Source organism: Podarcis vaucheri, assembly GCF_965113315.1.
Source record: "Podarcis vaucheri genome assembly, chromosome: 1".
Lineage (NCBI taxonomy): Eukaryota > Metazoa > Chordata > Lepidosauria > Squamata > Lacertidae > Podarcis > Podarcis vaucheri.
Genome location: NC_138759.1, coordinates 72,949,485 through 72,975,368, shown reverse-complemented (window position 1 = coordinate 72,975,368; position 25,884 = coordinate 72,949,485). Strand labels below are relative to the sequence as shown.

At 41.9% G+C, this 25,884-nt stretch overlaps 1 protein-coding gene across 2 annotated transcripts in view; it reads right to left on the bottom strand.

Annotated features, from left to right (window-relative positions):
- INSC (INSC spindle orientation adaptor protein) overlaps positions 1 to 25,884 on the bottom strand; it is a 145,940-nt gene that overhangs the window by 41,405 nt on the left and 78,651 nt on the right. For both annotated transcript variants that reach the window (XM_082194013.1, XM_082194012.1), the window contains exons 3-7: positions 16,054 to 16,399; positions 14,589 to 14,641; positions 14,121 to 14,244; positions 13,103 to 13,216; positions 6,187 to 6,312 (exon numbers count right to left, since the gene is read on the bottom strand). In XM_082194013.1, coding sequence (XP_082050139.1) covers positions 6,187 to 6,312; positions 13,103 to 13,216; positions 14,121 to 14,244; positions 14,589 to 14,641; positions 16,054 to 16,399 — 763 coding nt within the window. The remainder of the gene's footprint in view (positions 1 to 6,186; positions 6,313 to 13,102; positions 13,217 to 14,120; positions 14,245 to 14,588; positions 14,642 to 16,053; positions 16,400 to 25,884) is intronic.

Sequence of the window (25,884 nt, the reverse complement as noted above, 5' to 3'; positions counted from 1 at the left end):
AACTTCACAATATAAAAAACCTTCTGTGCCCTGTACTCAAGCTGTGTACACTGCTATTTTTTGAAGCTGCATGCACAAGACATTAGCCACAGTCAATATCGATCCAGTAGTTTCTTGAGATATGCTGCTGTTCCTTGCATTTTTTCTCAAAGCAACTCCAATCCAAGTAGAAGTCTTAAGCCACATTCACCTAGTGAAGCTAGGTGTGTATATCTGAGTGCGTATATCGCTGGATTATCACCTTGTCGTGGTGAGTGGGCTATGACCCTTGTGAGTGAAGCCATTGTGAGTCTCATACTCCCAGTAGGGTTACTCAAGGTGGTAAGGTCAAAGGGGAAGAGCTAGACAAAGAATGACCCAAAAAGTCCTCAACAGCAGAACTAGTGGAAGATAACAAGCAGTATGTTACAATGGCTGTGAAGGCAGATGAAGGCTGGCTTGATGGCCCTTGTGGTCTCTTCCAACTCTATGATTCTAAGATAAGAATCTACCAGTCGTCTTGATTACTCATGCCATCGGAATAGAGCCTTACTGCGAAGCCTGTGTATTGGTCAGCGTGCACTGATCTACACACATAAAACAAATTCACACACAGGCGTCTTCCAAAGAAGAAGAAAGAAGAAGTATCTGAGACAACCACTGCACATGCACATTGAGCACAAATCTGCAGCTAACATCTTCATAAATAGGAGTTCCAGAGGCATGGTGCAGGGGTGGGGAAACTAAACAGGTAATGTGCATCAGGTGAAGACCTCTCCTCTCTAATGTGTACAGCAATGTACAAAGCACAGTGGTGGGAAATAACTTCAATGTGTTTTATGCTGCTATTGAGTATATAGCCACTGAACGCAGTGGGGTATGCTTCTGCCTAGACACACATAGGATTGCTTACACAAAACCACCCAGCCACTTTTTTGGGTGTATCACAAAAATCCACTCGCAGTTTATTAATCCCTGCCTTCTCAAGAGCAATCCGTTTCCAGCTCCTCCAACCAGAAGTGCACCCAACCAGATTTTTTTACTCTTGGCCTCCCATCCAAAATGTCTCTCCTCCTGAAAATCATTGTCATAATGCCCTCAGAAACTATCCCTACACTTAATCCGTTTAAAACAAACAATAGACAGTTCCCTCCCATAATAAACTGTGTCCCGTTCCTCGGTCCCTGCTCCTGCCAACTTAGCAGTTCAAAAGCACACCAAAGTGAAAGTAGATAAATAGGCACCACTCCGGAGGGAAGGCAATTGGGGTTTCCGTGCGCTGCTCTGGTTCGCCAGAAGCGGCTTAGTCATGCTGGCCACATGACCCGGAAGCTGTACGCCAGCTCCCTTGGCCAATAAAGCAAGATGAGCGCCGCAACCCCAGAGTCGTCCACGACCGGACCTAATGGTCAGGGGTCCCTTTACCTTTACCACCCCAAAATGGCTGGACAACCTAAGAAGATTCACAGCATAAAAAATTTGCCGATCCTCTTCTCTAATTGCAGCCTGTATTAAGGAACCTAGATCTGAACAGATGCAGGAGCAACTAATGCCATTATCAGCCTTTCTGCAGCACACACACACACAATCCCTCCTATCCATTTCTAGACAAATTAATGGGTTCTAGCTATCTGGCTCTTCATGACATTTCAAAACAAATATGTTTTGTTCAATGGCAATACCTGCATGGCTAGCTGAATAATGATTTCCACAGTGGCATGCTGCAGCTTCTTCCATTATTGAAAAGACCATGGTCAGGGTGATGGGAATTGTAGCCCCAGCAACATCTGTAGCCCTCCCTGGTTGAATGCATTGTCTCCTGTCCTATAAAGTATAGCTGCTAATTTATATTGCAGCAACTGGTATTCATTACTGGCTTGGTACTGCATTCCTCTTAAACTAATTAGATATTATTTCTGACTTAAGAAATTGTCAGTTAAGTCCTACTGGCACCATCCAGGCTCTGTCATGGGTCTATAATTCTCTGGAGAGTTGCCCTAATTTTAGTAATAGGCTTATTGCTTATCTTGATCCCACCTGTCAAAGAGTATTAGAAGACCACATCCTTTATTCAAAAATAGCTGCTTTCTTAGAATATGAAAAGGCACGGGACAGGATTCTGTGTGGTAATCAGTTCTTAGCTAATCCATTTAGGGCTGGCCTCTGGTGCTCTCCAGTTCAGCACTAAGCTAGAAAACAGGGCAACTTTGCCCAACAGCAATGCAGACATTTGTGACTTGCTATTCACACACAACCCAAGGCAACTAGGGGCAGCTCTGTGTGGAGTGAGCACATGGCTTAAGGCAGTCCTGAGTGTGGTGAATTAGCACACTCAAACTATGTCTGAAAGAATATGTTAAACACCTCAAGATTGGAACCACCTTCCTTATGTATCTGCTTTCTACAGGGATTAAAACAATGAGACCTTTAGTATGGTATAGTGGATCTAATGCTGGTCGTTGACCAGAGACAGTCTTGAGGTCAAACTCCTGTTAAACCATGTTTTAGGCACAAACCACATGTAGTGTTAACTACTGTATGTGGTTTGCCCAGGTTCTCCCAATAATGGTTGAAATCCTTAAGAAGAGCAGGAGAATTAAGAGGTCGCTCTCCTGCCATTCTTCCAATTTAAGTTTCTGTTCAATAGCTAACATCCAGTGATGAATACAGGACCAGCATGAGTCCACATTGCCAGCTTTCCATGCTCAGTGCTGGGCTGTCCCTGGAAATTATGCCTGCTATTCCTAGGACAAATCTCACATTTTCATTATGGCCCACAGTACCTAATTTGCACTGCATGGAGTTGCAGTCTAGTTACTATCTATTACCTACAGACCAAACTCTTTTTTTCTGTTACATTTGTGCTTATTGTTAGCATATTTTCAAAGAACATTTGGAAGTTCCTGCTTGAACAGAGCATCTGAATCATAGAGGGGACACCAACAAAAAATGTTTTGACCAAACTAGTGACATTTGTCAGTCAGAGATGGGGAGGATAAGATCTCTTAAAGTTCTCAAGGGGTGTGTGCTGACACTCCTTTTAATTTCTCTTGTTACAGGAAGTTGACGAACACTATATTTACATTAAAAAGCCCACAAAATCTTTCATTATTGGAAGCATTTCTGCTGGCTCAAGCACCCTGGTGTTCTTCCACTTGAGGAACTTGCACAGGATGTTTCTGTTATCTGCTGAAACTAAGCATTGCAATCTCTTCAGGGAGTGTGCCACCCAAAGTTACCACAGCACAGCACTAAATATTCCATTAAGTGATGCAGCCTGTTTTATCATTTTGAATGGACTTGTAGAAACATTAGTGGCTTGGAAAACCAAAAAGGTCATTTTGACCAGTGTGAGCTTAATTCCATTGCTTTGTCCCCAACTCTAATTTCACAAATCTGTTTGCCATTTAAAGTGATGTTTCTGAAGTCTAATGCACCATTAGGCTTCATATAATGTACTGGGGAACAAATTAACACAGCATAATTATACAAAGGAAAGATACAACAGCTGCCTTTTTAAAAAGTAGAAAGGGAGGTGGATGCTAATCTCTTCCCGAAAGATGGTCACTTGTATTCAGTTTATGCTTCTGAGAATTTTCACAAGGAGTGAAAATAGCAGGCAAAAGTGCATTGTATTAGGGGAAACTGCTGTGTGAGAATATGCATATTAACAGAATTTGACACTAAAATGCTGGTAAATGTTCATGATGACTTTAACAAAAACAACAACCCACAAACTGATCTGGAATTGAGGAGAAATGAACTTAAGACCTGAAAAAATGAGAAATGGAGAGAAAGCAAAATTGACATATCCCCTAATACAGCACAAGACACCATGCCTCTCTTCACCATTTGTATATTTTAACTTTGTGTCTCCTTTATGACAGTGCACATAGATGTGATTCTACACAAAACAGACACACAACACCCCTGTTCTCCCATTTCCTTTTTTGAAAAAGAACAAGTTTGGGGAATAGGGGAAAAGGTTGTTCTGCCATTATTGCTGCAGAGAGAAAGCCAGATAGCACCAAAGCTTCATATTGGTTCACCTCAAACAACCTTTACGGTATGCAAGAATGCAGAAACTACAGCCAACCAATTGCAAAAGCACTGACAGAAACCACCTACATGGTTAACACAAGATGCATCTCCATAGGTTTCGTGCCACAGATACCTGCCAACAGTGTCCCCAGTATTGATAATCCAGGGAAATGCTGCTCAAGAAGATCTTATAAATTCCTTCCATTAAAAAATATCGCCATCCTAAGCTTATTACAAATGTAGCAGAGAAAGACTTGGGATCTCTTTGCATGAACCCAGCTACAATATGAAAGAAAGAAAGAAAGAAATATATCCATGGACAATTGGCTTACAGTTCTCACTTATGCTGCAGATGTCCCACCATTATTTGCTTCCCTTCAGGACACTCAATTACAAGACATGTCATTGTAAAGTACAAATGAAATCATTTATCATTAAGCTGAAGAGGCACATTATTCAAACGTGCAAGATGTGCTTTATGAAATGCGATGTATGAGGTCATGATTTAGTGACTGTAATAGTGCTCATTTTCCCAAGTTTAAAAATGGGAAGGGAGGCTATGAGCAATTCAAATCGTAAGTGGTGGCATTTTCATGTTTACTGCAAGGGTTTTTTGAATAGCTACCTTTGAGAGTTAAAATTAGCCTGTGTAGTACATTGCTGAAAACCTCTTTCAGATCTGCAGCGGTTATATTTGTCTCAGAACCGGTGCTAATTTACCCCTTATGTGTCACCATCCCTGAAGTGTTGACAGGAAAAATGACTCGAATCTATTCAGAACTCTCCACATTTCAGTGAATTGGGGGAGGTACTGGGCAGAGCACAAATTTATAAACAAAGTCATCTAACCAATTCAGAGAGAATTGCTTCATGTACTTCTTTCCAGGCAACTCTATATTTACTTTCCCTATGCAAAACTGTATACTGTATACTTAGGGTGGAATTCAAAGTTGCACTAATGCAATTGTCACACAAGCATAAACATTTCTGCTTGCCAAATAGAACAATATCTTCTCTGCTCCTCCTCCTGGTTCTCCTGACCGTGCTGAGTCTTCATAGCAATTTTCACACATTGTGAGAGCCAGCATATGGAGTGGTTAGAAGAGCAATGGAGAACCTCCAGCCTGCTAGGTCTCGCCTGTCACTGACACTGAGTTCGAAACTCAGATATATAAGCTAGGTTCCATGTGGCTCCTTAAACCAGGGTTACAATGGCCAAAACAGAATGCCTAGTTGTCCTTTGGGGGCCAGACAGCTCAAAAGTCGTATTTTTCAATACATATTTTTCTTCCTGAAATTCATTCTGATTGTGCAGCTAATATATCACAGATAGTGTGTGGAATCAAGCAAGATCCAAGGATTCCCAAGCCTGCACCTCCAGATGGTGGAGACGTCAGACACCATCCTGGTACATGGGCATCTTCACTTGGTCGCAAGTGGCCAATAGCACCTGGCAATTTTGAATGCTGGCCACGCTACACTCATTGCCTCTGTATGCTGAGAAAGGATGTAGAGATGAAATGTAGTGATCTAGACAATGGGGGGTGAGTGGATGGGCTTTGGCCCCACCCACTTTTGATATTGGCCCTGCCTGGGACATTTTCCCTTGGGGGACTGGGGACCAGGGAGATCCGTGTTCAAATCTCCATTAAGCCTTGAAGCCCACCTTGGGCTAGTCATCACATGCTTATTGCAAGTGTAAAATGGGTGGAGAAAGAGCCAATTGACCACCCCGGAGCTCTTTGGAGAAAAGCCAGGAAAAATATGTGATAGGTATATATTATCTTAGCAATTCTTGGAACTACTCTGTAGGGTAGATCAGATTCATAATGAAGGCAAGATTTAATCCAAAGGCTTCCCAATTCACAGCCCAGTTTTGCTTAGCTGCTACGCTACAGTGTTCTACTACAAACGAAAGGAAGGGAGGATCCAAAAACATCCAGCAGAGGCTGTTTGCTACTTGCTTTATCTCAGGATTGACTGGCAAAACTGGTCACTTAATAAAAGTGCTATCTGCATCCATTAAAATAAATGGGTGCAATATTTGCAACCAGTACATTGAGCAAAAGTCCCTTTCTGGAAAGAATAAATACTTTCCCTGGCTTGGATTATACAAAGTCCTAAGGAGAATACTTTCTTTAGCACAGAGTGCTAAGATAATCATACCTTTTCCAGCTGTTGGATTCCTTCCTCCACACAGCAGACAGATGCCAATGTCCTGAGTGTCTGAGGATATAGGCACCTGAAGCAATCCTGACGACAGATCTTAAAAAGAGCAACAATGCCCCCTTCCTGTTGAAAAAAAATCAGGAAACCAGTTGGAATAAATTATCATGCAGTCCAATGCAGTCTTATTTCAGGACCAGCTATTACTCTTTTTGTAATTTCTTCTATGTACATACCAGCAGCTCAGCAGAAACAAGCTTCTGTTGAGAACACATATCTTTTAAATTTAAATTTGTTGCACATATGGTGAGTTACCATTAGAATTTCCAATTTCGAGAGCACTATATTCTCCTGAAATATTAAAATGAAAACTGTTCATTGTGCACTTCAGCTAAACGTAAGAACACACACACAAATTATGCGTAATTATCCACATTTCTGCTTCCCTGTCTGTAATTACTATTTTCAAATAGGTGTAAATCCTACCCCCCAAGAGAATGTTAGCTTTTCTGAGTGTCTTGAATTAGTTCATTAGCAATGTGTTTGCTTTCACAGGCTCCTTGCCAGAATTCAGACCCAGGTTCAGAGGCAATTGCCCCAGGACACAGTATCTAATGGAATAATAAAATGACAGGCCAATGCAGAAATAAACTTAGTTCTGTTTAGCCTTGCTGAAATTCTGGACACCACAAATTTCAATACTGATTCGAGTGAAAATTATCTGCAGATAAGTTTGCTTAAAATCCTCGGCTTGAGTGGTTTTGCAGTTTCATGAAATTCTTCCTTTTCCCTATTACATTTGCATTACACAGCAATAAGACAATTCAGAAAGCTTTACTGGCAATAGAACAGCCCAAGGAAAGCAAATGAAATTCCACTGATTTATGGAATGAAAATGAAAGGCAAAAGCTGCTCTTGAATAGTCCTATTATCTCCCTGGGAGCTAATGCAGAACAGTGGCCCAAGGGTTGCCATCAACCTTTTCTTTGATTCTACATAAAAAGAATATAGTCCAAGAGTTTAATTTAACGTAGGAAAATATACTTATTCGTTAAATTTGCATCCTGCCTTTTCATCAAGTGGTTCTCCAAGTAAGTAAATGGATATGAATGTGTATTTAACCTGGTGGCAAGTAGGAACTGTATCCACTTTTTCATAACAAAACCTGACTATATCTTACTCCATTTGCATACCATGGAAAATGCTAATGTTCCAGAAGTGATACAGCCTTCTGCTGCATGCATTTGAATGAGCCTTGCATTCACCATCAGATGTCCTCCTTGAAGGAGGGCTCTCTCGGTGGTTGTTCACACACCTTCAGGAAGGCTAGCCTGGTGCCTGTGGTCTTCCAGGCACCAGATGAAGAACCTTTAATCACCCAAGGCCACAGGCATGTTGCTATTGCTTGATTTCACTAATAGTATTAATCTATTCTGCTGTGTTCTGCTTACAACTGACAGGAGATACTTGAGCTTCTCCCTGACATTTCCCAGATTGTTCTTGAGAGGGGAAGAATCAGCACACCTAGCTGCTCATCACCACTGTGGAAGGTCAGTGGGACAATCATCTGTCATCAAAATCCTACTACATAGGCACTGTGCACCACATCTTGCATCACACAAGGGTCATAGCATGGCTGGGAAAGACTTCTGCCTGAAACCCTGGAGGACTGTTGCCATTCATTGTAGACTTTTAAAAAGGGAGCAGGTAGCATTGTGGTCACTGTAGACAATGTGCATGTGTTGCCCTCATGCTGCTTTGAAATGTCAGTAGAGAGCAGCATCCAGGGCCAAACCTTAACCCATCCAAGGTGGAGAGTTAGGTTGCCTCCTCTGAACACCATTTCTCCAAAATTTAATTGTCAGAGGAATTGCCCTTCCCTCAAAGACCAATTATTTCCCCACTACTGCCACTCCTCTGCAAGTTTGTTTAAACTTTCCTTCGCTATTTAAATAGAGCTGGCCGTAATCATTCCTCACCATTGGCTGATGTGAGTTGCAATCAAACAACTTCCAGAGGGCCATATGTTAGCCCCCCCTGGTTTCAAGCATCCTTGGAAGGGAGAAAATTGGCCTCAGGGTCACACTTTTTCAGAGGCCCATTCTACCACTTCATCTGTGGTATATTTTTTGACCTCACCGTGGCCCTCATTGCACATGAAAACTTCACCTGCCATTTTTGGGCACACCCCCTGAGCTTTCCAGCTACACTAATATCAGCTTTCTACAAGCAGGAAACCCAAGCTGTGTGTGTCTGTGTGTGAAAGCAAAGAAATGAAATATCGGAATGTGACATAGTTTTATAAATGTTTGCACACATGACTAAAAAACAATTACCCTGCACTTATCCTAAATCAAAGGCAATATGTACTGTGCAGACTTTGTCACTGCACGTTTAAAAGCCAGTACAGTTTATCAGTTTACAGAATGGCAGCAGGACCATCAGGCTTTACTGAAGGGCTATCTTTCTTCTCTACAGCCTTATTAAGTGGGAACTTTAAATGGATGACACTGCTAAGTCCCCGCTGACACTAGTGCATTAGCTGGAAACAACTGTGTGACAAAAAGGCTTCACGGCCGCATGCTTTCATCTACCACTGACAGAAAGTGAACTATCAGCGTACTTTCAACAAAAAGCAAAATATATTAACTGCATAATATCATTTGCAGCTTAACGCATCCACTCAGAGAGGAGATGCCAGGTTCAGCACCAAATGGTCCCTGCCTCTTCAGTTGCCTTAGTCTGCAAGGGAGACCAGAATGCCTCCATGGAATAGGAAACCTTTAGTTTAGAAAAAAGTAAGGGAGAACATGAGAAAGAGGTGCAAAATTATGCACAGTGCGTAAAGATAATAGACAAAGGTTTTTCTCCCACTTTCATAATACTAGAACCTGGGGTCATCTAGTGAAGCTGAGTGAATTAAGTATTTCTTCAGACAGTTCATAGTTAAGCTGTAGCATCTACTGCCACATAATGAAGTGATGGCCACCAACTTGGATGGCTTTAAAAGGGGACTGGACAAATTCCTGGGGGATAATAATAATAATAATAATAATAATAATAATAATAATAATAACAACAACAACAACAACAACAACAATAACAACAATTTATATCCCATCCATCTGGCTGGGTTTCCCCAGCCACTCTGGGCAGCTCCCAACAGAATATTAAAAACACGATAAAACATCAAACATTAAAAACTTCCCTTAACAGGGTTGCCTTCAGATGTCTTCTAAAAGTCAGATAGTTGTTTATTCCCTTGACATCTGATGGGAGGGTGTTCCACAGGGCGGGCGCCACAACCGAGAAGGCCCTCTGCCTGGTTCCCTGTAACCTCACTTCTTGCAGTAGAGGAACCGGCAGAAGGCCCTTGGCGCTGGATCTCAGTGTCAGGGCTGAATAATGGGGATGGAAACACTCCTTCAGGATATCAGTGGCTATTAGTCATGAGAGCTACATGACATGCAGTACTGGAGGCAGAATGTCTCTGAGTACCAGTTGATGGGTATCACAAGTGGAAGGTGCTACTGCACTCATGTCCCACCTGAGAGCTTCCTAGAGGCATCAACTTGGCCACTGTGGGAAAGAAAATGTTGGTCTGGTCCAGTAGGGCCTTTCTCGTTCTTCTGTTTCAGGAACAGCATGCAAGCCGATGTGATGTAGAACCTAGGATTAGAATTGACAGCTGGAGCTCTGCACTCTACAGTAACGCCTCTTTGCCTTTCGTTTATCTCTCTCTCTCCCTGATAGAAGGTAAAGCCAGTTGATCATAAAACAGCTGGTTCAAAGAAAAAGCTATTTGGGTACAGTGGATTGCCATGCAGCTTGGGCAATTTTCTCCATACTCTGCACAGGTCGCACATTGCATAGGCAGCTGAAGGGGGAGACTGGAAGAGGTTCAAAGGAGACTGGCAATGTGGTTTGTTTTTTTTAAATAAAGAAACAAATAAATGAAAAATAAAGGTTGCAGAAGGGAAAGCAGATGGTTTAACAACTTCAAGAAAGTGAACATGTTTAATCTAAGAGGGAAAGGATTAAAGGAAGGAGGCTGCGGGAGCTTTTCAAACATTCTTGCTCCTGAGCGTTAAATGCTGGACTCAACCCTTTATTTACCACAGGATGAAAAACCTGGTGCAATCGAAGGGCATTCTAAATATCAGAGCTATAGGGCTGAGAAACATTTCAATGGAAATCCACTCAACCTCCTTTATTAAAACAGCATTGATTTTCATGGTGTAGCCTGTAATAATAAAAGGATGAATCTGTTCCGTGGAGGTGTGTGCAAGAAAGAGAGATGAGTAAACTGCCTAATTTAAGGTCCCCCTTCTACATTCTCCAGCCATGTGAAAACTGATGCTTTATTTTATTTTTATTTTTTTTAAAAAACAACCCTAATAGTTATCCAGTTCTTAAGTCTTGACTCCAATGTCACTGGTATGGTGAGCAAGTCGTAAATCATGCCCTCACTGCCTCTTTGGTGGGCTCAGTAGATCCCCTTTGGAGAAAACTGTTTACAGGAATCTTAACCATGTTTCTGTGTTTGTTTGTTTGTTTGTTTGTTTGTCTGTCTGTCTGTCTGTTTGGTCTTGCCTTATTCTTAACTGTGACAAACACTGAAATAATTTAGAAATAATTTGCTTTAATAGAGCCCATTTTCTACAAGTCCAACAAACCATCCTTAAGATTAATAACCCCGCTTAACTGAGGTCTTATTGTGATGGCAAAGCTTTAAAAAGACAGATTGTTTTTGCAAACGCAGTAAGATTTATGGGTCTGGAAGCTGACAGTCCAAAAGGCAGAGCCTAACAGACAAACCATGATAGAGAATTTTCTCTTCAAATCTTCTGGTCAATATGTACAATTTAATGTATTCAAGCACTATATGTATGCCCTGCTTTTCTTTTCCCACACAAAATGAGAGAAATATAAAATACAGATGGGTAAGAGGGGTCCAGTGGAAGGGGCTTTGATTTCCTCTGCCATGTGGCTCTACAGATGAAAGACTAGAACTCTGGGTTATTGAGTAATGGACCAAATGAAGCACTTTGTTACACAACCCACAAGTCACTTAATTATCAGGATACCAGAATGGCCAATGACTTGCCCTCATGGGTTCCTCAGAGCATTTAGCTGCCTACATGGAATGGAGCACCTCTGGTTTGGGCAGATTATCTCCAGGCATTCATTAACTATAGTTTCTCTTGTGTGGTTATTTGCTTGGATCATACAGCTTCTGTTCACACAAGTACCAAGCTAACATGGCGAGATACCCATCAATTTTGGGATCATAATGGTAGGCACACTTCCAAAGCAGCTTATAATTTGGGTTTTAGGTGAATTTCTTTTTTAGGGTTAGAATAACTTCAGAAAGGATTATTGTGTAAACAGTTATTAGCTGTAGTAACTTAATGGAAACTCCAGGTTTGGGAAGTAATATATCTGATGAGGATGATGAAGTAGTCAAACAACAAGCAATGGCTCTCAGCATTATGCTTGTGAGCCTGACCCATATCAGAGACAGAATGCTGGGCTAAATGAAATGTTGACCTAAGCCAAAGAGACCATTCTTATGCTTGTAGGCTGAGAACACAATCCTAGGGGCTAAATAGCTCTTAGCCATTTATTTGCTGCTCTTAAAGCTGCTTCTTATTTTTGACTATTCTTGGAACTCTCTTTTATCTTATTTTATACTGCATTGATTTTGTGTAAGCTGCCTTGTGTACTTTTTGTAGAAAAGTAAGATGTGAATTCAGCTACAACACCAAAAATAATATACAAACAATAATTCAAGGAACTCACAGTATTATTCCATGCAAATTTATTCAAATAGAAGTTCCACAGTGCTCAGTGGGGCTTATTTTCACATAAATGCACATAGGATTTCAGTCTGTTTCATCTAACAGATTGGCTGTGTCAAATATAATATATTATATTTCCTTCTCTTTGTTACCACTCCATGAAATCTGGTATAACTATGAAGAACCCCAACACAATGCCTAAGCATAAAGTTCATTTTTTCATTGAAACCATTCAATCAAGGTGACTGACAGCCCAAACAACTTCTTGTCAACTGACCTTTTGAAATTAAAAAGATGTGAAGAGGCAATCAATTGAAGTAATAGAAATTTCCCTGAATTCAAATGATTTTTTTTTATTTTATTTTTATAGAAAAAACTTGTTTTGAAAGAACCTTGTATCTCTGTAAAATTAAGACCACATCTTCTGGTGACAAATGATTCTGCCATTTATTTATTAATTATTACATCACAATTTTATCCCATCTTTCCTCTGTAGCTCAAAGCAGAATACATGGCCCATATTCCATTTTGTCTTAAACCCTATAATGTAGTTGAAATATACAAAAATATACAAATGTCCAGTAGCACCTTAGAGACCAACCAAGTTAGTTCTTGGTATAAGCTTTCCTGTGCATGCACATTTCTTCAGATACCTTAATGTTGACTAGGTTGAGACCTGGCGGTTCTTGCCCATGGAACTCTCATTCTAGTGAAGCCCATCTGACTGCTTCACTGAATTCATTCTGCAAAGCAGCAACAGTAGCAGGAGCCCAAGGCAGGATGATCGGTAGTGCCTTGGGCTCCTGCTACTGTTACATTGCTAGGCTGGCTTGCTAAACAGCTGCTTTGGTAATTGTGGTTTTAATATTGCAATTGTTTTGACAATATTTATCTTGGCAAATATGAGAGCCCATTTGGACTGACTTGTGAACATTTTTTTTTAGATAGAGCATGAATAGATAGATTGAGATAGAGCTTCAGAAACACTGATTTCCTCTTAGAATACAGAATAGCTTTCCTGGTCATTTCATGTTACAAGACACCTACAAAAGAACACATGTGCCAACAAAGATCCTAAGAAGTTTTCAGACTGCCTGAGTACAAGGGGGGCTTACCTTTGCAATGATGCGGCACAGGTGAGAGCCTTCCTGGGTAAGACTGAACAAGTTGCTGGTAGCTGACTCAGCAGAATACAGATTATCTGATGTGTCTATTTCTCTCACCAGGTTCTGGGCAACAAAGACAAGCATAAATTTCATTTACTTCCACATATATGTGCAAACAGAGTGATGTCTAGGGCTTTGCTTCTTGGTTTCTTGTGAATTTAGTTAGCTTAAAGCTTTATGTTGAAACTGCAGAGTTTTTGTTTAGGGGAAAGTGCCCTTACAGTGATACCTTGGTTCTCAAATGCCTTGGTACTCAAACAACTTGGAACCCAAACACTGCAAACCCGGAAGTAAGTAAGTAACCCGGTTTGCGAACTTTTTTCAGAAGCTGAATGTGCTCCGTTTCAAGTGTTACACTTCCGTTTTGAGTGCAACACTTCCGTTTTGAGTGCTACACTGAGATCTGTCTGTTTTTGCTTTTTATTTTGCGGCTCTTTTTGTTTTGTTTTTGTGACTGTGTGGAACCCAGTTCAGCTATTGATTGATTGATTGATTGATTGATTGATTATTGTGTGGCTGCAGTACATTGTTTATTGCTTTCATTTTATAGATCAATGGCCGTGTTAGATAGTAAAATTCATGTTAAATTGCTGTTTTAGGAGTTTTTTTTAAAGTCTGGAACAGATTAATCCATTTTGCATTACTTTCTATGAGAAAGCACACCTTGGTTTTGGAACGCTTTGGTTTTGGAACAGACTTCCGGAACGGATTAAGTTTGAGAACCAAGGTACCACTGTATAAGAGAACAAGGGAGGCATTCATGGTGAGTTCTGGCACCTCTTTTTCTAGAAAAATGGCCCTGGGAAAAGCCAAACTGCATTTCCAAACCCCAAAAATGAGATCAGTGATGAATCCCAGGAGACCTCAGAGGCTGCATGACACATTCATGGGATGAAAACCAAGCAAGTATTTTAATACTTCCAAACATTTTCCTTATTGTTACATATAGTTAAGAATATTTACTAACCTTTATTTCATGTGTTAAAGCTAGTTCTATCAACTGGCCAAAATACTGTGCAACTGTGGTTAGAGCATCATTAATACAAGATTTCATAGACTTTAATATCTGCTCATCTTCAATCTGGATGCACCTGAAAGGAAAATTAGAAAAATAGTGCAATTGTCCCTGTGGTGCTTTAGCCATCATGTGAACAGAAGCTAAACCTTAATCAAGATGTGAGGCCAAACAGTAGCTATTAATATTAAGGCACCAATTTAAGATGATGACCCAAAGCACCAGTTCACTTCTGTTAAGAAATAGGCTAAAACACAGAAATGTAGAACCCCGCTATGTAGAACCACCATTCCTCTACTAACAGAAACAAATATTGCCTGCATCAGAGCCAACAGATTACAAGCACTAATTGAGAGTATAAAGTGATCCATTTATTTCAAACCAATTATAGCACTGGGCAAAACAAATATTTTATATTACCTTTCAGTAACTGTTGTAAGTTCAGAACATTTTTCCACTAGCATTTTTTCATACTGCAAATGAAAGAGAACAGAGATGTGTTGCTTTAGTGTTATCGTTTGTCTTTGCATTATGGGAAATGATAGAATTACATTGCTTTAAACAGAACCAAAGGATAAATTTTAATTTAAAGTATTTTTAAAGTAAATTTAATTGATTGTGGCTTAGAGGGGCAATTTAGAGCAGGAAATCAATGGGGAAAGAAGTAGAAGTTTTAAGGACTTTCCTCCCACCAACCCCGTGTCTCTGCTCTAAGCACCCTCGTCTCAAAGTGGCTTTTCTCTAAAACCGGGGTGGGGAATCTGTGGCTTTCTAGATGCTTCTGGAGGGTATCTTCCATCATCTCTGTCCATAAGCCATACTGGTCAAGGCCAATGGGATTTGGAGTCCAACAACATTTGGAGGGCCACAGACTTCCCCACCCCTGCTCTCAAAAAGAGGTTGATTAAGCATGTGCATGTAACATTAGTCTGGCATTTAAAGATGCTAACCTGAGAACAATTCTAAGAGGTGGAAATTGAGCTGTACCCAATCAGCTGGGTTTGGAAGAGAGTACATAGAGTGTGTTTTGAATGCAGAAGGTTCCAGGTTCAGTCCTTGACATTGCCAATCTAAAACATTCAACTAATGAGCCCTACAAGCAGAAGCCCATGTAACGACTTCAGGCAATTGGGTTTGCCCCCTTTCTCTTCCCCCTGTGTGTCCCCTATAGCCCCCCCCCCCCCCCTTTGGCTCTGGAAGACTCAGGGAAACCCCTGAAACAGCAGGGAGGGGGACAAGGAGAGGGCAGGCCATTCCATTCAGCAAACAGAAATGCTTGTGGGAGCCAGTGTGGTGTAGTGGTTAAGAGCAGTAGATTTGTAATCTGGGGAACTGGGTTTGCATCTCCGCTCCTCCACATGCAGCTGCTGGGTGACCTTGGGCCAGTCACACTTCTTTGAAGTCTCTCAGCCCCACTCACCTCACAGAGTGTTTGTTGTGGGGGAGGAAGGGAAAGGAGAATGTTAGCCACTTTGAGACTCCTTTGGGTAGTGATAAAGTGGTATCTCAAATCCAAACTCTTCTTCTTCTCTTCTCTTGTGCTGATGAAGCTATCTGTTCAACGCTACACTGAATTCCTCCCATAGGTAGGAAGTGATATCAAGGGCCCCTGGCTGTTACCTTGGAAAGCAAGATGCCTGTCAGAGCTATTGAGCTAGATGGGGAAACAGTCTGAGCTAGTACAGGCAGCTTGATAGGTTTCCCATTATTACATGATGTGTCTATTTCCAAAACCCAAGAGGATGGATTGGTAATATGTTTAGAATAAGTTTTATTCAAAACGAAACAAAAACATGCATGTAAAGTTTTCTATGGGGTCTTTCCTTTAAAAGCAAACAACATTTATATCAGCATTCTGGATGCTGTCATTTCACAGTAATCCTACCTGATGCATTTCTTCCCAAGAATTCCTCTTGAATGTATTGTACTCATTTATCATTGAACGGACATGGCAGTTGACTCTTACTGTCATGCTGTGGACCCTCTGCCACCTGTTCTTCTCTAGTTTTTGAACGATCCTCGTTAGCTCAGTGCTTATAATCCAAGCTCTTTTCAGCAACAACTGTAAGTTATCACAAGCGCTGTGTTCCGATGACAGAGAAAATTCACTTTGGGCATCTTCTTCTAGGCTGATTGGTTTCGACTGAAGAATACACATGCATTCACAATCAGTCATGAGCTTCAAGTCTTCCATCCACCGTTGAACAGAGTCTACCTGGATTAAATGCATACTGAAAAGAAGGGCGGGGGAGATGAAAATACTACATATTAGTATACTAGGGCGGGGGAGATGAAAATACTACATATTAGTATACTAGCTCCTATCTAGTAAATCTGGCACAGAGCTTCTACATTTCAGGCACAAGATTCAGGCACAAAAAGTGTATTGAAGTTCCATTGGGCATATGAAAATGAATACCAGCTGAATGCTAGACATTCTAAGGTTGATTCCATAAGCATTAATTTTCCAGATTCTATCAAATATCCACGTTTCTAACAGTGGATGGGCAGATGTATTGGCGAGTCAAAATTTAGGGTCTGATAGAGACAGCCATTTCCTGTTTTTTGTCCCCAAGATACTATATACTGCCTCCATTTAGAGATTATATTTTATCCATAATCATGGCTAATAGCCATGATTATGGATAAATAGACCATTTATCTCAGTTTGAGAAAAAGGCAACAGAATCTACTTTGTCCAGCTAATCCACTTTATGAACTACAGCTACACATGGTTTATAATTTGTCTGCATGCATAAACTGCACAGTAATGTCCATTCCTGCAATAGCTGACATTTGGCTGAATCATATGTGCCTGTTTAACACAAAATACCCACAAAATTCCTGAGATTATGTTACATATTATATGCACATAAAATATGCACATTAGCCATAGATTTCCCATTCATAGTGGCATATGCAACTCTGCTTAAAAGTTTGGCCTTGAGTACCTGCTCCCTATTCCACTCCCCAGCAAGTTAGTAGCTTGTTTTCACTGTGATTATTTAACATGCCAGTCACACTTTTATATAAGACTGGTGTCAGATTCTAAACATTTCTTCGGATGTCAGTCACAATGATTTAAGTTGATTGGAAGTCTAAGTATGTATAACCAGCATTAGAACCCCAGAGCTATTTCATATCACAATTTCCTATGCAGCAACTCAAATTGACTTGTTCAGTTATCTGGGCGTGTTGAACTAATCTTGTGAACATTGGACACATGTCCAGACCTTATTGTTTACAGATGACACAAGAATAAGCACACTGCCAGTTATGCTCAACAGAGAGGTGCTGCATCGTCTGTCACTACAGAAGAACCATACAGAGAAGTGTACTGACCTTGCTGTGAGGGAATTATTCACAAATTTAATCTGAAGGTACCTTTGATCTGCAAGCCAAAATTATGACTCTAGGAGGATTCCTTGAGATATCCAGCAACTTTCCTGAGCTAGCTCCAAAAGTCACAAGAGTTACCTTAAACTCAATCTATGACCAATATTCTTCCTTATTATGGGTTGTCGTTTTCATGTGCTGTAGTCTTCAAAGGTGTAATTTGATTAGTTATGTTTTGTGCCTGTTGTATTTTCATACTGTAATAGCTTATTTCATTCATACTCTTGTTCTCAAGATTCTGATTTGTTTTAGTGGATTCACTTATTTTTCCTGGGTTGCATCCAATGGTGGCTTTACCTTGGCAGGAAAAATTTCAACTTGCACAAGTCATTTTGCCATTCCCTCTCTAACCAGTTTGACCCTGAGTTGCTCCTGAGGATTACTGAGCCTTCTAGAATAGAACAGGGTATGGCCAAGAGGGCTGCAGTAGTTTGGTGAGGTTGGCAGCATTTGGGTGCCCTGGGGTGTACAAGTAAAAACATTTCCCCCTAAAGCAAAGCCATTATTTGATGCAACCCCTTATTTGAATATATATATATATATATATATATATATATATATATGCTTTCGTAGATTTTCACGGGTATAGGAATGCAGGTTTTGGTGTCTTCGGGTGTCTTCCCGTGTAAGAGTCGGGGTGTCTGTGCGACGTTTCGACGAGGTCTCACTCGTCATCAAGAAGCCGAAAGCACCAGCCTGAAGATGACGAGTGAGACCTCGTCGAAACGTCGCACAGACACCCCGACTCTTACACGGGAAGACACCCGAAGACACCAAAACCTGCATATATATATATATATATATATATATATGTAGGTTTTGGTGTCTTCGGGTGTCTTCCCGTGTAAGAGTTGGGGTGTCTGTGTGACGTTTCGACGAGGTCTCACTCGTCATCTTCAGGCTGGTGCTTTCGGCTTCTTGTTACTGGAACAGAGCAGAATCTGGTGTTTGAGTTCCTATAAATACTGTTGAGGGGTGTGGTGTATAGCCTCCAACGTTCTGGGCAGAGAGGAAGTTCCTAGATTAGTGTGCCTCTTCTTCTTTTGTTCCTTAATTACTTGAGGGATATCTTGAGTGATTTCATGAGTGATATTCTGAATACCACTGGGTGGGTCATTAAGTGTAGATTAGTTGCTAAAGCTTTTGTGTCTTGACCTTTTGAGCTTGTGAAGAGTTTTTCTGAGAAGATGGCTGTGCTGCATTTAGTTGTGCTCTGGCTTGGCTTCGTGTATAGGGGCGAGCTGTGGTTTTGTGCCTTGTGCCAGCCAGATCTGTGTAGGGATTGCAGGGGGGTGCAGCATCCGGAGGTGCCACTATAGTTTGGCTACTGGATGGAGTCTGTAATATGTCTGTGGAGAGGGTCTGGGTTTGGGTCTGGTGTGGTTGATTGGTGACGGCGTTCTGTGTGCCTCTGGTTCTGGTGTCGGTTTTTGTGGGGAGGGCTAATTTCCAGATGTCTGGCAGGCGGGACGTGTCGTCACGCTTGTTCATGTTGTGAGGGTGTTTCTCTATCTCGATGGCTTCCATGATTATTCTCTTGTGGTGATGTTCCATGTTAAAGAGCAATTTGGAATCTGCAAAATTAATTTCGTGTCCTGTTTCTTTCATGTGTTGGAAAAGAGAGGAAGTTTTTTCTTCTTTTTTGACGGCATTCTTGTGTTCTGCGATACGTGCATTTATTCGTCTGTTTGTTTGTCCAATGTACGTGGCTGGGCAGACTTTGCAGGGTATTTCATAGACCCCTTGGTTTTCCAGCTGGATTTTTTCTTTTGGGTTTCTGAGGATATTGGCTATTTTTTGGTTGGTGCAGAAGGCTGTTTTGATATTGTGTTTATGGAGGATTTTGCTGATTTTGTCTGTAGTGCCCTTGATATAAGGAAGGAGGGCCATGCCATTGTTTTCTTCTGTGTCTTGGTTTTTGGGGGGTGTTTCTTTTTGGATTAGCTTCGTAACCCTGTTTTTCTGGTATCCATTGGCGATTAACACATTTGAGAGATTCTGTAACTCAGTTGTCAAGTGGTCTTTGTCAGCCAGGCGTTTGGTTCTGGAGATGAGAGTCTTGGCTACGGAGTTTATTTGTGCAGGGTGGTGGTGTGATTGTGCATGTAAGTAGCGGTTGGTGTGTGTTTTTTTCTGGTAGATAGTGTGTCCTAGGGAGCCAAATTTGTACATGGAACACTTTGAAACCAATGCTTTAGACAAGTCAGAACACAAACCCAAACTTTGGCTCAGATATGTTGACGACACCTTTGTAATTTGGCCACACGGGAAAGAAAAACTAGATAGCTTCCTCACACATCTCAACAGCCTACACCCCAAAATACAATTCACTATGGAAATAGAAGACAACAACCAACTCCCCTTTCTTGACGTCCTAATCTACAAAAAAACCTGATGGCTCCCTAGGACACACTATCTACCAGAAAAAAACACACACCAACCGCTACTTACATGCACAATCACACCACCACCCTGCACAAATAAACTCCGTAGCCAAGACTCTCATCTCCAGAACCAAACGCCTGGCTGACAAAGACCACTTGACAACTGAGTTACAGAATCTCTCAAATGTGTTAATCGCCAATGGATACCAGAAAAACAGGGTTACGAAGCTAATCCAAAAAGAAACACCCCCCAAAAACCAAGACACAGAAGAAAACAATGGCATGGCCCTCCTTCCTTATATCAAGGGCACTACAGACAAAATCAGCAAAATCCTCCATAAACACAATATCAAAACAGCCTTCTGCACCAACCAAAAAATAGCCAATATCCTCAGAAACCCAAAAGAAAAAATCCAGCTGGAAAACCAAGGGGTCTATGAAATACCCTGCAAAGTCTGCCCAGCCACGTACATTGGACAAACAAACAGACGAATAAATGCACGTATCGCAGAACACAAGAATGCCGTCAAAAAAGAAGAAAAAACTTCCTCTCTTTTCCAACACATGAAAGAAACAGGACACGAAATTAATTTTGCAGATTCCAAATTGCTCTTTAACATGGAACATCACCACAAGAGAATAATCATGGAAGCCATCGAGATAGAGAAACACCCTCACAACATGAACAAGCGTGATGACACGTCCCGCCTGCCAGACATCTGGAAATTAGCCCTCCCCACAAAAAACCGACACCAGAACCAGAGGCACACAGAACGCCGTCACCAATCAACCACACCAGACCCAAACCCAGACCCTCTCCACAGACATATTACAGACTCCATCCAGTAGCCAAACTATAGTGGCACCTCCGGATGCTGCACCCCCCTGCAATCCCTACACAGATCTGGCTGGCACAAGGCACAAAACCACAGCTCGCCCCTATACACGAAGCCAAGCCAGAGCACAACTAAATGCAGCACAGCCATCTTCTCAGAAAAACTCTTCACAAGCTCAAAAGGTCAAGACACAAAAGCTTTAGCAACTAATCTACACTTAATGACCCACCCAGTGGTATTCAGAATATCACTCATGAAATCACTCAAGATATCCCTCAAGTAATTAAGGAACAAAAGAAGAAGAGGCACACTAATCTAGGAACTTCCTCTCTGCCCAGAACGTTGGAGGCTATACACCACACCCCTCAACAGTATTTATAGGAACTCAAACACCAGATTCTGCTCTGTTCCAGTAACAAGAAGCCGAAAGCACCAGCCTGAAGATGACGAGTGAGACCTCGTCGAAACGTCGCACAGACACCCCAACTCTTACACGGGAAGACACCCGAAGACACCAAAACCTACATTCCTGTACCCGTGAAAATCTACGAAAGCATATATATATATATATATATATATATATGCAGGTTTTGGTGTCTTCGGGTGTCTTCCCGTGTAAGAGTCGGGAAGACACCCGAAGACACCAAAACCTGCATTCCTGTACCCGTGAAAATCTACGAAAGCATATATATATATATATATATATATATGCTTTCGTAGATTTTCACGGGTACAGGAATGCAGGTTTTGGTGTCTTCGGGTGTCTTCCCGTGTAAGAGTCGGGGTGTCTGTGCGACGTTTCGACGAGGTCTCACTCGTCATCTTCAGGCTGGTGCTTTCGGCTTCTTGTTACTGGAACAGAGCAGAATCTGGTGTTTGAGTTCCTATAAATACTGTTGAGGGGTGTGGTGTATAGCCTCCAACGTTCTGGGCAGAGAGGAAGTTCCTAGATTAGTGTGCCTTTTCTTCTTTTGTTCCTTAATTACTTGAGGGATATCTTGAGTGATTTCATGAGTGATATTCTGAATACCACTGGGTGGGTCATTAAGTGTAGATTAGTTGCTAAAGCTTTTGTGTCTTGACCTCTTGAGCTTGTGAAGAGTTTTTCTGAGAAGATGGCTGTGCTGCATTTAGTTGTGCTCTGGCTTGGCTTCGTGTATAGGGGCGAGCTGTGGTTTTGTGCCTAGTGCCAGCCAGATCTGTGTAGGGATTGCAGGGGGGTGCAGCATCCGGAGGTGCCACTATAGTTTGGCTACTGGATGGAGTCTGTAATATGTCTGTGGAGAGGGTCTGGGTTTGGGTCTGGTGTGGTTGATTGGTGACGGCGTTCTGTGTGCCTCTGGTTCTGGTGTCGGTTTTTGTGGGGAGGGCTAATTTCCAGATGTCTGGCAGGCGGGACGTGTCGTCACGCTTGTTCATGTTGTGAGGGTGTTTCTCTATCTCGATGGCTTCCATGATTATTCTCTTGTGGTGATGTTCCATGTTAAAGAGCAATTTGGAATCTGCAAAATTAATTTCGTGTCCTGTTTCTTTCATGTGTTGGAAAAGAGAGGAAGTTTTTTCTTCTTTTTTGACGGCATTCTTGTGTTCTGCGATACGTGCATTTATTCGTCTGTTTGTTTGTCCAATGTACGTGGCTGGGCAGACTTTGCAGGGTATTTCATAGACCCCTTGGTTTTCCAGCTGGATTTTGTCTTTTGGGTTTCTGAGGATATTGGCTATTTTTTGGTTGGTGCAGAAGGCTGTTTTGATATTGTGTTTATGGAGGATTTTGCTGATTTTGTCTGTAGTGCCCTTGATATAAGGAAGGAGGGCCATGCCATTGTTTTCTTCTGTGTCTTGGTTTTTGGGGGGTGTTTCTTTTTGGATTAGCTTCGTAACCCTGTTTTTCTGGTATCCATTGGCGATTAACACATTTGAGAGATTCTGTAACTCAGTTGTCAAGTGGTCTTTGTCAGCCAGGCGTTTGGTTCTGGAGATGAGAGTCTTGGCTACGGAGTTTATTTGTGCAGGGTGGTGGTGTGATTGTGCATGTAAGTAGCGGTTGGTGTGTGTTTTTTTCCGGTAGATAGTGTGTCCTAGGGAGCCATCAGGTTTTTTGTAGATTAGGACGTCAAGAAAGGGGAGTTGGTTGTTGTCTTCTATTTCCATAGTGAATTGTATTTTGGGGTGTAGGCTGTTGAGATGTGTGAGGAAGCTATCTAGTTTTTCTTTCCCGTGTGGCCAAATTACAAAGGTGTCGTCAACATATCTGAGCCAAAGTTTGGGTTTGTGTTCTGACTTGTCTAAAGCATTGGTTTCAAAGTGTTCCATGTACAAATTTGCGATGACCGGTGAGAGGGGTGATCCCATAGGTGCTCCTTCTATCTGTTTGTATCTTTGTCCATTGTGGATGAAGTACGTGTTGGTTAGGCAGTGGTTGGTCAGGTCCAGGATGTATTTGGGGGGGTTGTATTTGTTTTGAATGGCTGTCAAGGCTTCATTAATGGGCACTTGAGTGAAGAGAGATACAACATCGAAGCTCACAAGTAGGTCATCGGGATGTAGGTATTGCTTCTTTATTGTTTCAATGAACTGGAAGGAGTTAGTAACGTGTGAAGCGATGGATTCTGCATAGGGCTGAAGTTGCTTAGCGAGAAATTTAGCGAGATTTTGTAGAGGTGAGCCTATGGAGCTGACTATTGGTCTGAGTGGTGTTCCTTCTTTGTGTATCTTGGGGAGACCGTAGAGTTTGGGGCATCTGGAAGATTTTTCTCTGGGGATGATTCTTAGCTGGATTTCTTCACTGATAGGAGAGGCTTTTATTTTGGATTTGGTGGTTTTTTCCAGATAGGTGGTGGGATCTGTTTTTATAGGTTGGTAGGTAGGGTCTTGGAGTAGATTTGATAGTTTTGCTTGGTAGTCCGATGTGTTCATCACAACAGTGGCGTTGCCTTTGTCTGCTGGGAGAATGATTATGTTGTTGTCTTTCCTCAGGTTGGTGAGTGCTTTCTGTTCTTCTTTGTGTAAATTGCTTCTGGGTGGTTTGCTGGAGCAGAGGATGTTGGTGACTTCAAGTCTGATTTTATTGGCTTCATCTGGGTCGATTTTGGTCAGGCTAGCTTCGACTCCGCATATGATGTTTTCCGTGGGGATGCGTCTCGGGGCGACTGCAAAGTTGAAACCTTTGGAGAGTACTTTGGTTTCAGTTGGGGTGAGGATCCTGTCTGATATGTTATGTACTGTTTGTTTCATGGGTTGTTGTGGAGGGTGGCTGGGTTGGAGGCTATACACCACACCCCTCAACAGTATTTATAGGAACTCAAACACCAGATTCTGCTCTGTTCCAGTAACAAGAAGCCGAAAGCACCAGCCTGAAGATGACGAGTGAGACCTCGTCGAAACGTCGCACAGACACCCCGACTCTTACACGGGAAGACACCCGAAGACACCAAAACCTGCATTCCTGTACCCGTGAAAATCTACGAAAGCAAATATCTCACCTCTACGGGGAGGAAACCTTCCAGCTGACAAGAACCTACGAGAAACTAGAAATCCGAAGAGCCACCATCTTATGTGATCTCCTGTTCCTACGCAACTGCCGAGACAACAACTTAACTCCCACATGCTTCCAACTTAAATTCCACTCTAAAACCCCAGCTACCGAAAGGATCCTGAAACGAACTGAACTATCCCTAATCAGAAACGAAATACATAAGAAAAGATACCTACTAAACCAAACCAACAAAGATCTGCTCACTCTTCACCTCAAACTATGTAACAAAATCCACCCTGCACTCTGGGACAAATGCAAACAACTAGCCGTCTGGAGAGCTGAAACTGAGACCTCACATAAGACAGACAGACACACCAACAAACTCTACAAACTAGAGAAACGCCAGAAACCCAGCCACCCTCCACAACAACCCATGAAACAAACAGTACATAACATATCAGACAGGATCCTCACCCCAACTGAAACCAAAGTACTCTCCAAAGGTTTCAACTTTGCAGTCGCCCCGAGACGCATCCCCACGGAAAACATCATATGCGGAGTCGAAGCTAGCCTGACCAAAATCGACCCAGATGAAGCCAATAAAATCAGACTTGAAGTCACCAACATCCTCTGCTCCAGCAAACCACCCAGAAGCAATTTACACAAAGAAGAACAGAAAGCACTCACCAACCTGAGGAAAGACAACAACATAATCATTCTCCCAGCAGACAAAGGCAACGCCACTGTTGTGATGAACACATCGGACTACCAAGCAAAACTATCAAATCTACTCCAAGACCCTACCTACCAACCTATAAAAACAGATCCCACCACCTATCTGGAAAAAACCACCAAATCCAAAATAAAAGCCTCTCCTATCAGTGAAGAAATCCAGCTAAGAATCATCCCCAGAGAAAAATCTTCCAGATGCCCCAAACTCTACGGTCTCCCCAAGATACACAAAGAAGGAACACCACTCAGACCAATAGTCAGCTCCATAGGCTCACCTCTACAAAATCTCGCTAAATTTCTCGCTAAGCAACTTCAGCCCTATGCAGAATCCATCGCTTCACACGTTACTAACTCCTTCCAGTTCATTGAAACAATAAAGAAGCAATACCTACATCCCGATGACCTACTTGTGAGCTTCGATGTTGTATCTCTCTTCACTCAAGTGCCCATTAATGAAGCCTTGACAGCCATTCAAAACAAATACAACCCCCCCAAATACATCCTGGACCTGACCAACCACTGCCTAACCAACACGTACTTCATCCACAATGGACAAAGATACAAACAGATAGAAGGAGCACCTATGGGATCACCCCTCTCACCGGTCATCGCAAATTTGTACATGGAACACTTTGAAACCAATGCTTTAGACAAGTCAGAACACAAACCCAAACTTTGGCTCAGATATGTTGACGACACCTTTGTAATTTGGCCACACGGGAAAGAAAAACTAGATAGCTTCCTCACACATCTCAACAGCCTACACCCCAAAATACAATTCACTATGGAAATAGAAGACAACAACCAACTCCCCTTTCTTGACGTCCTAATCTACAAAAAACCTGATGGCTCCCTAGGACACACTATCTACCGGAAAAAAACACACACCAACC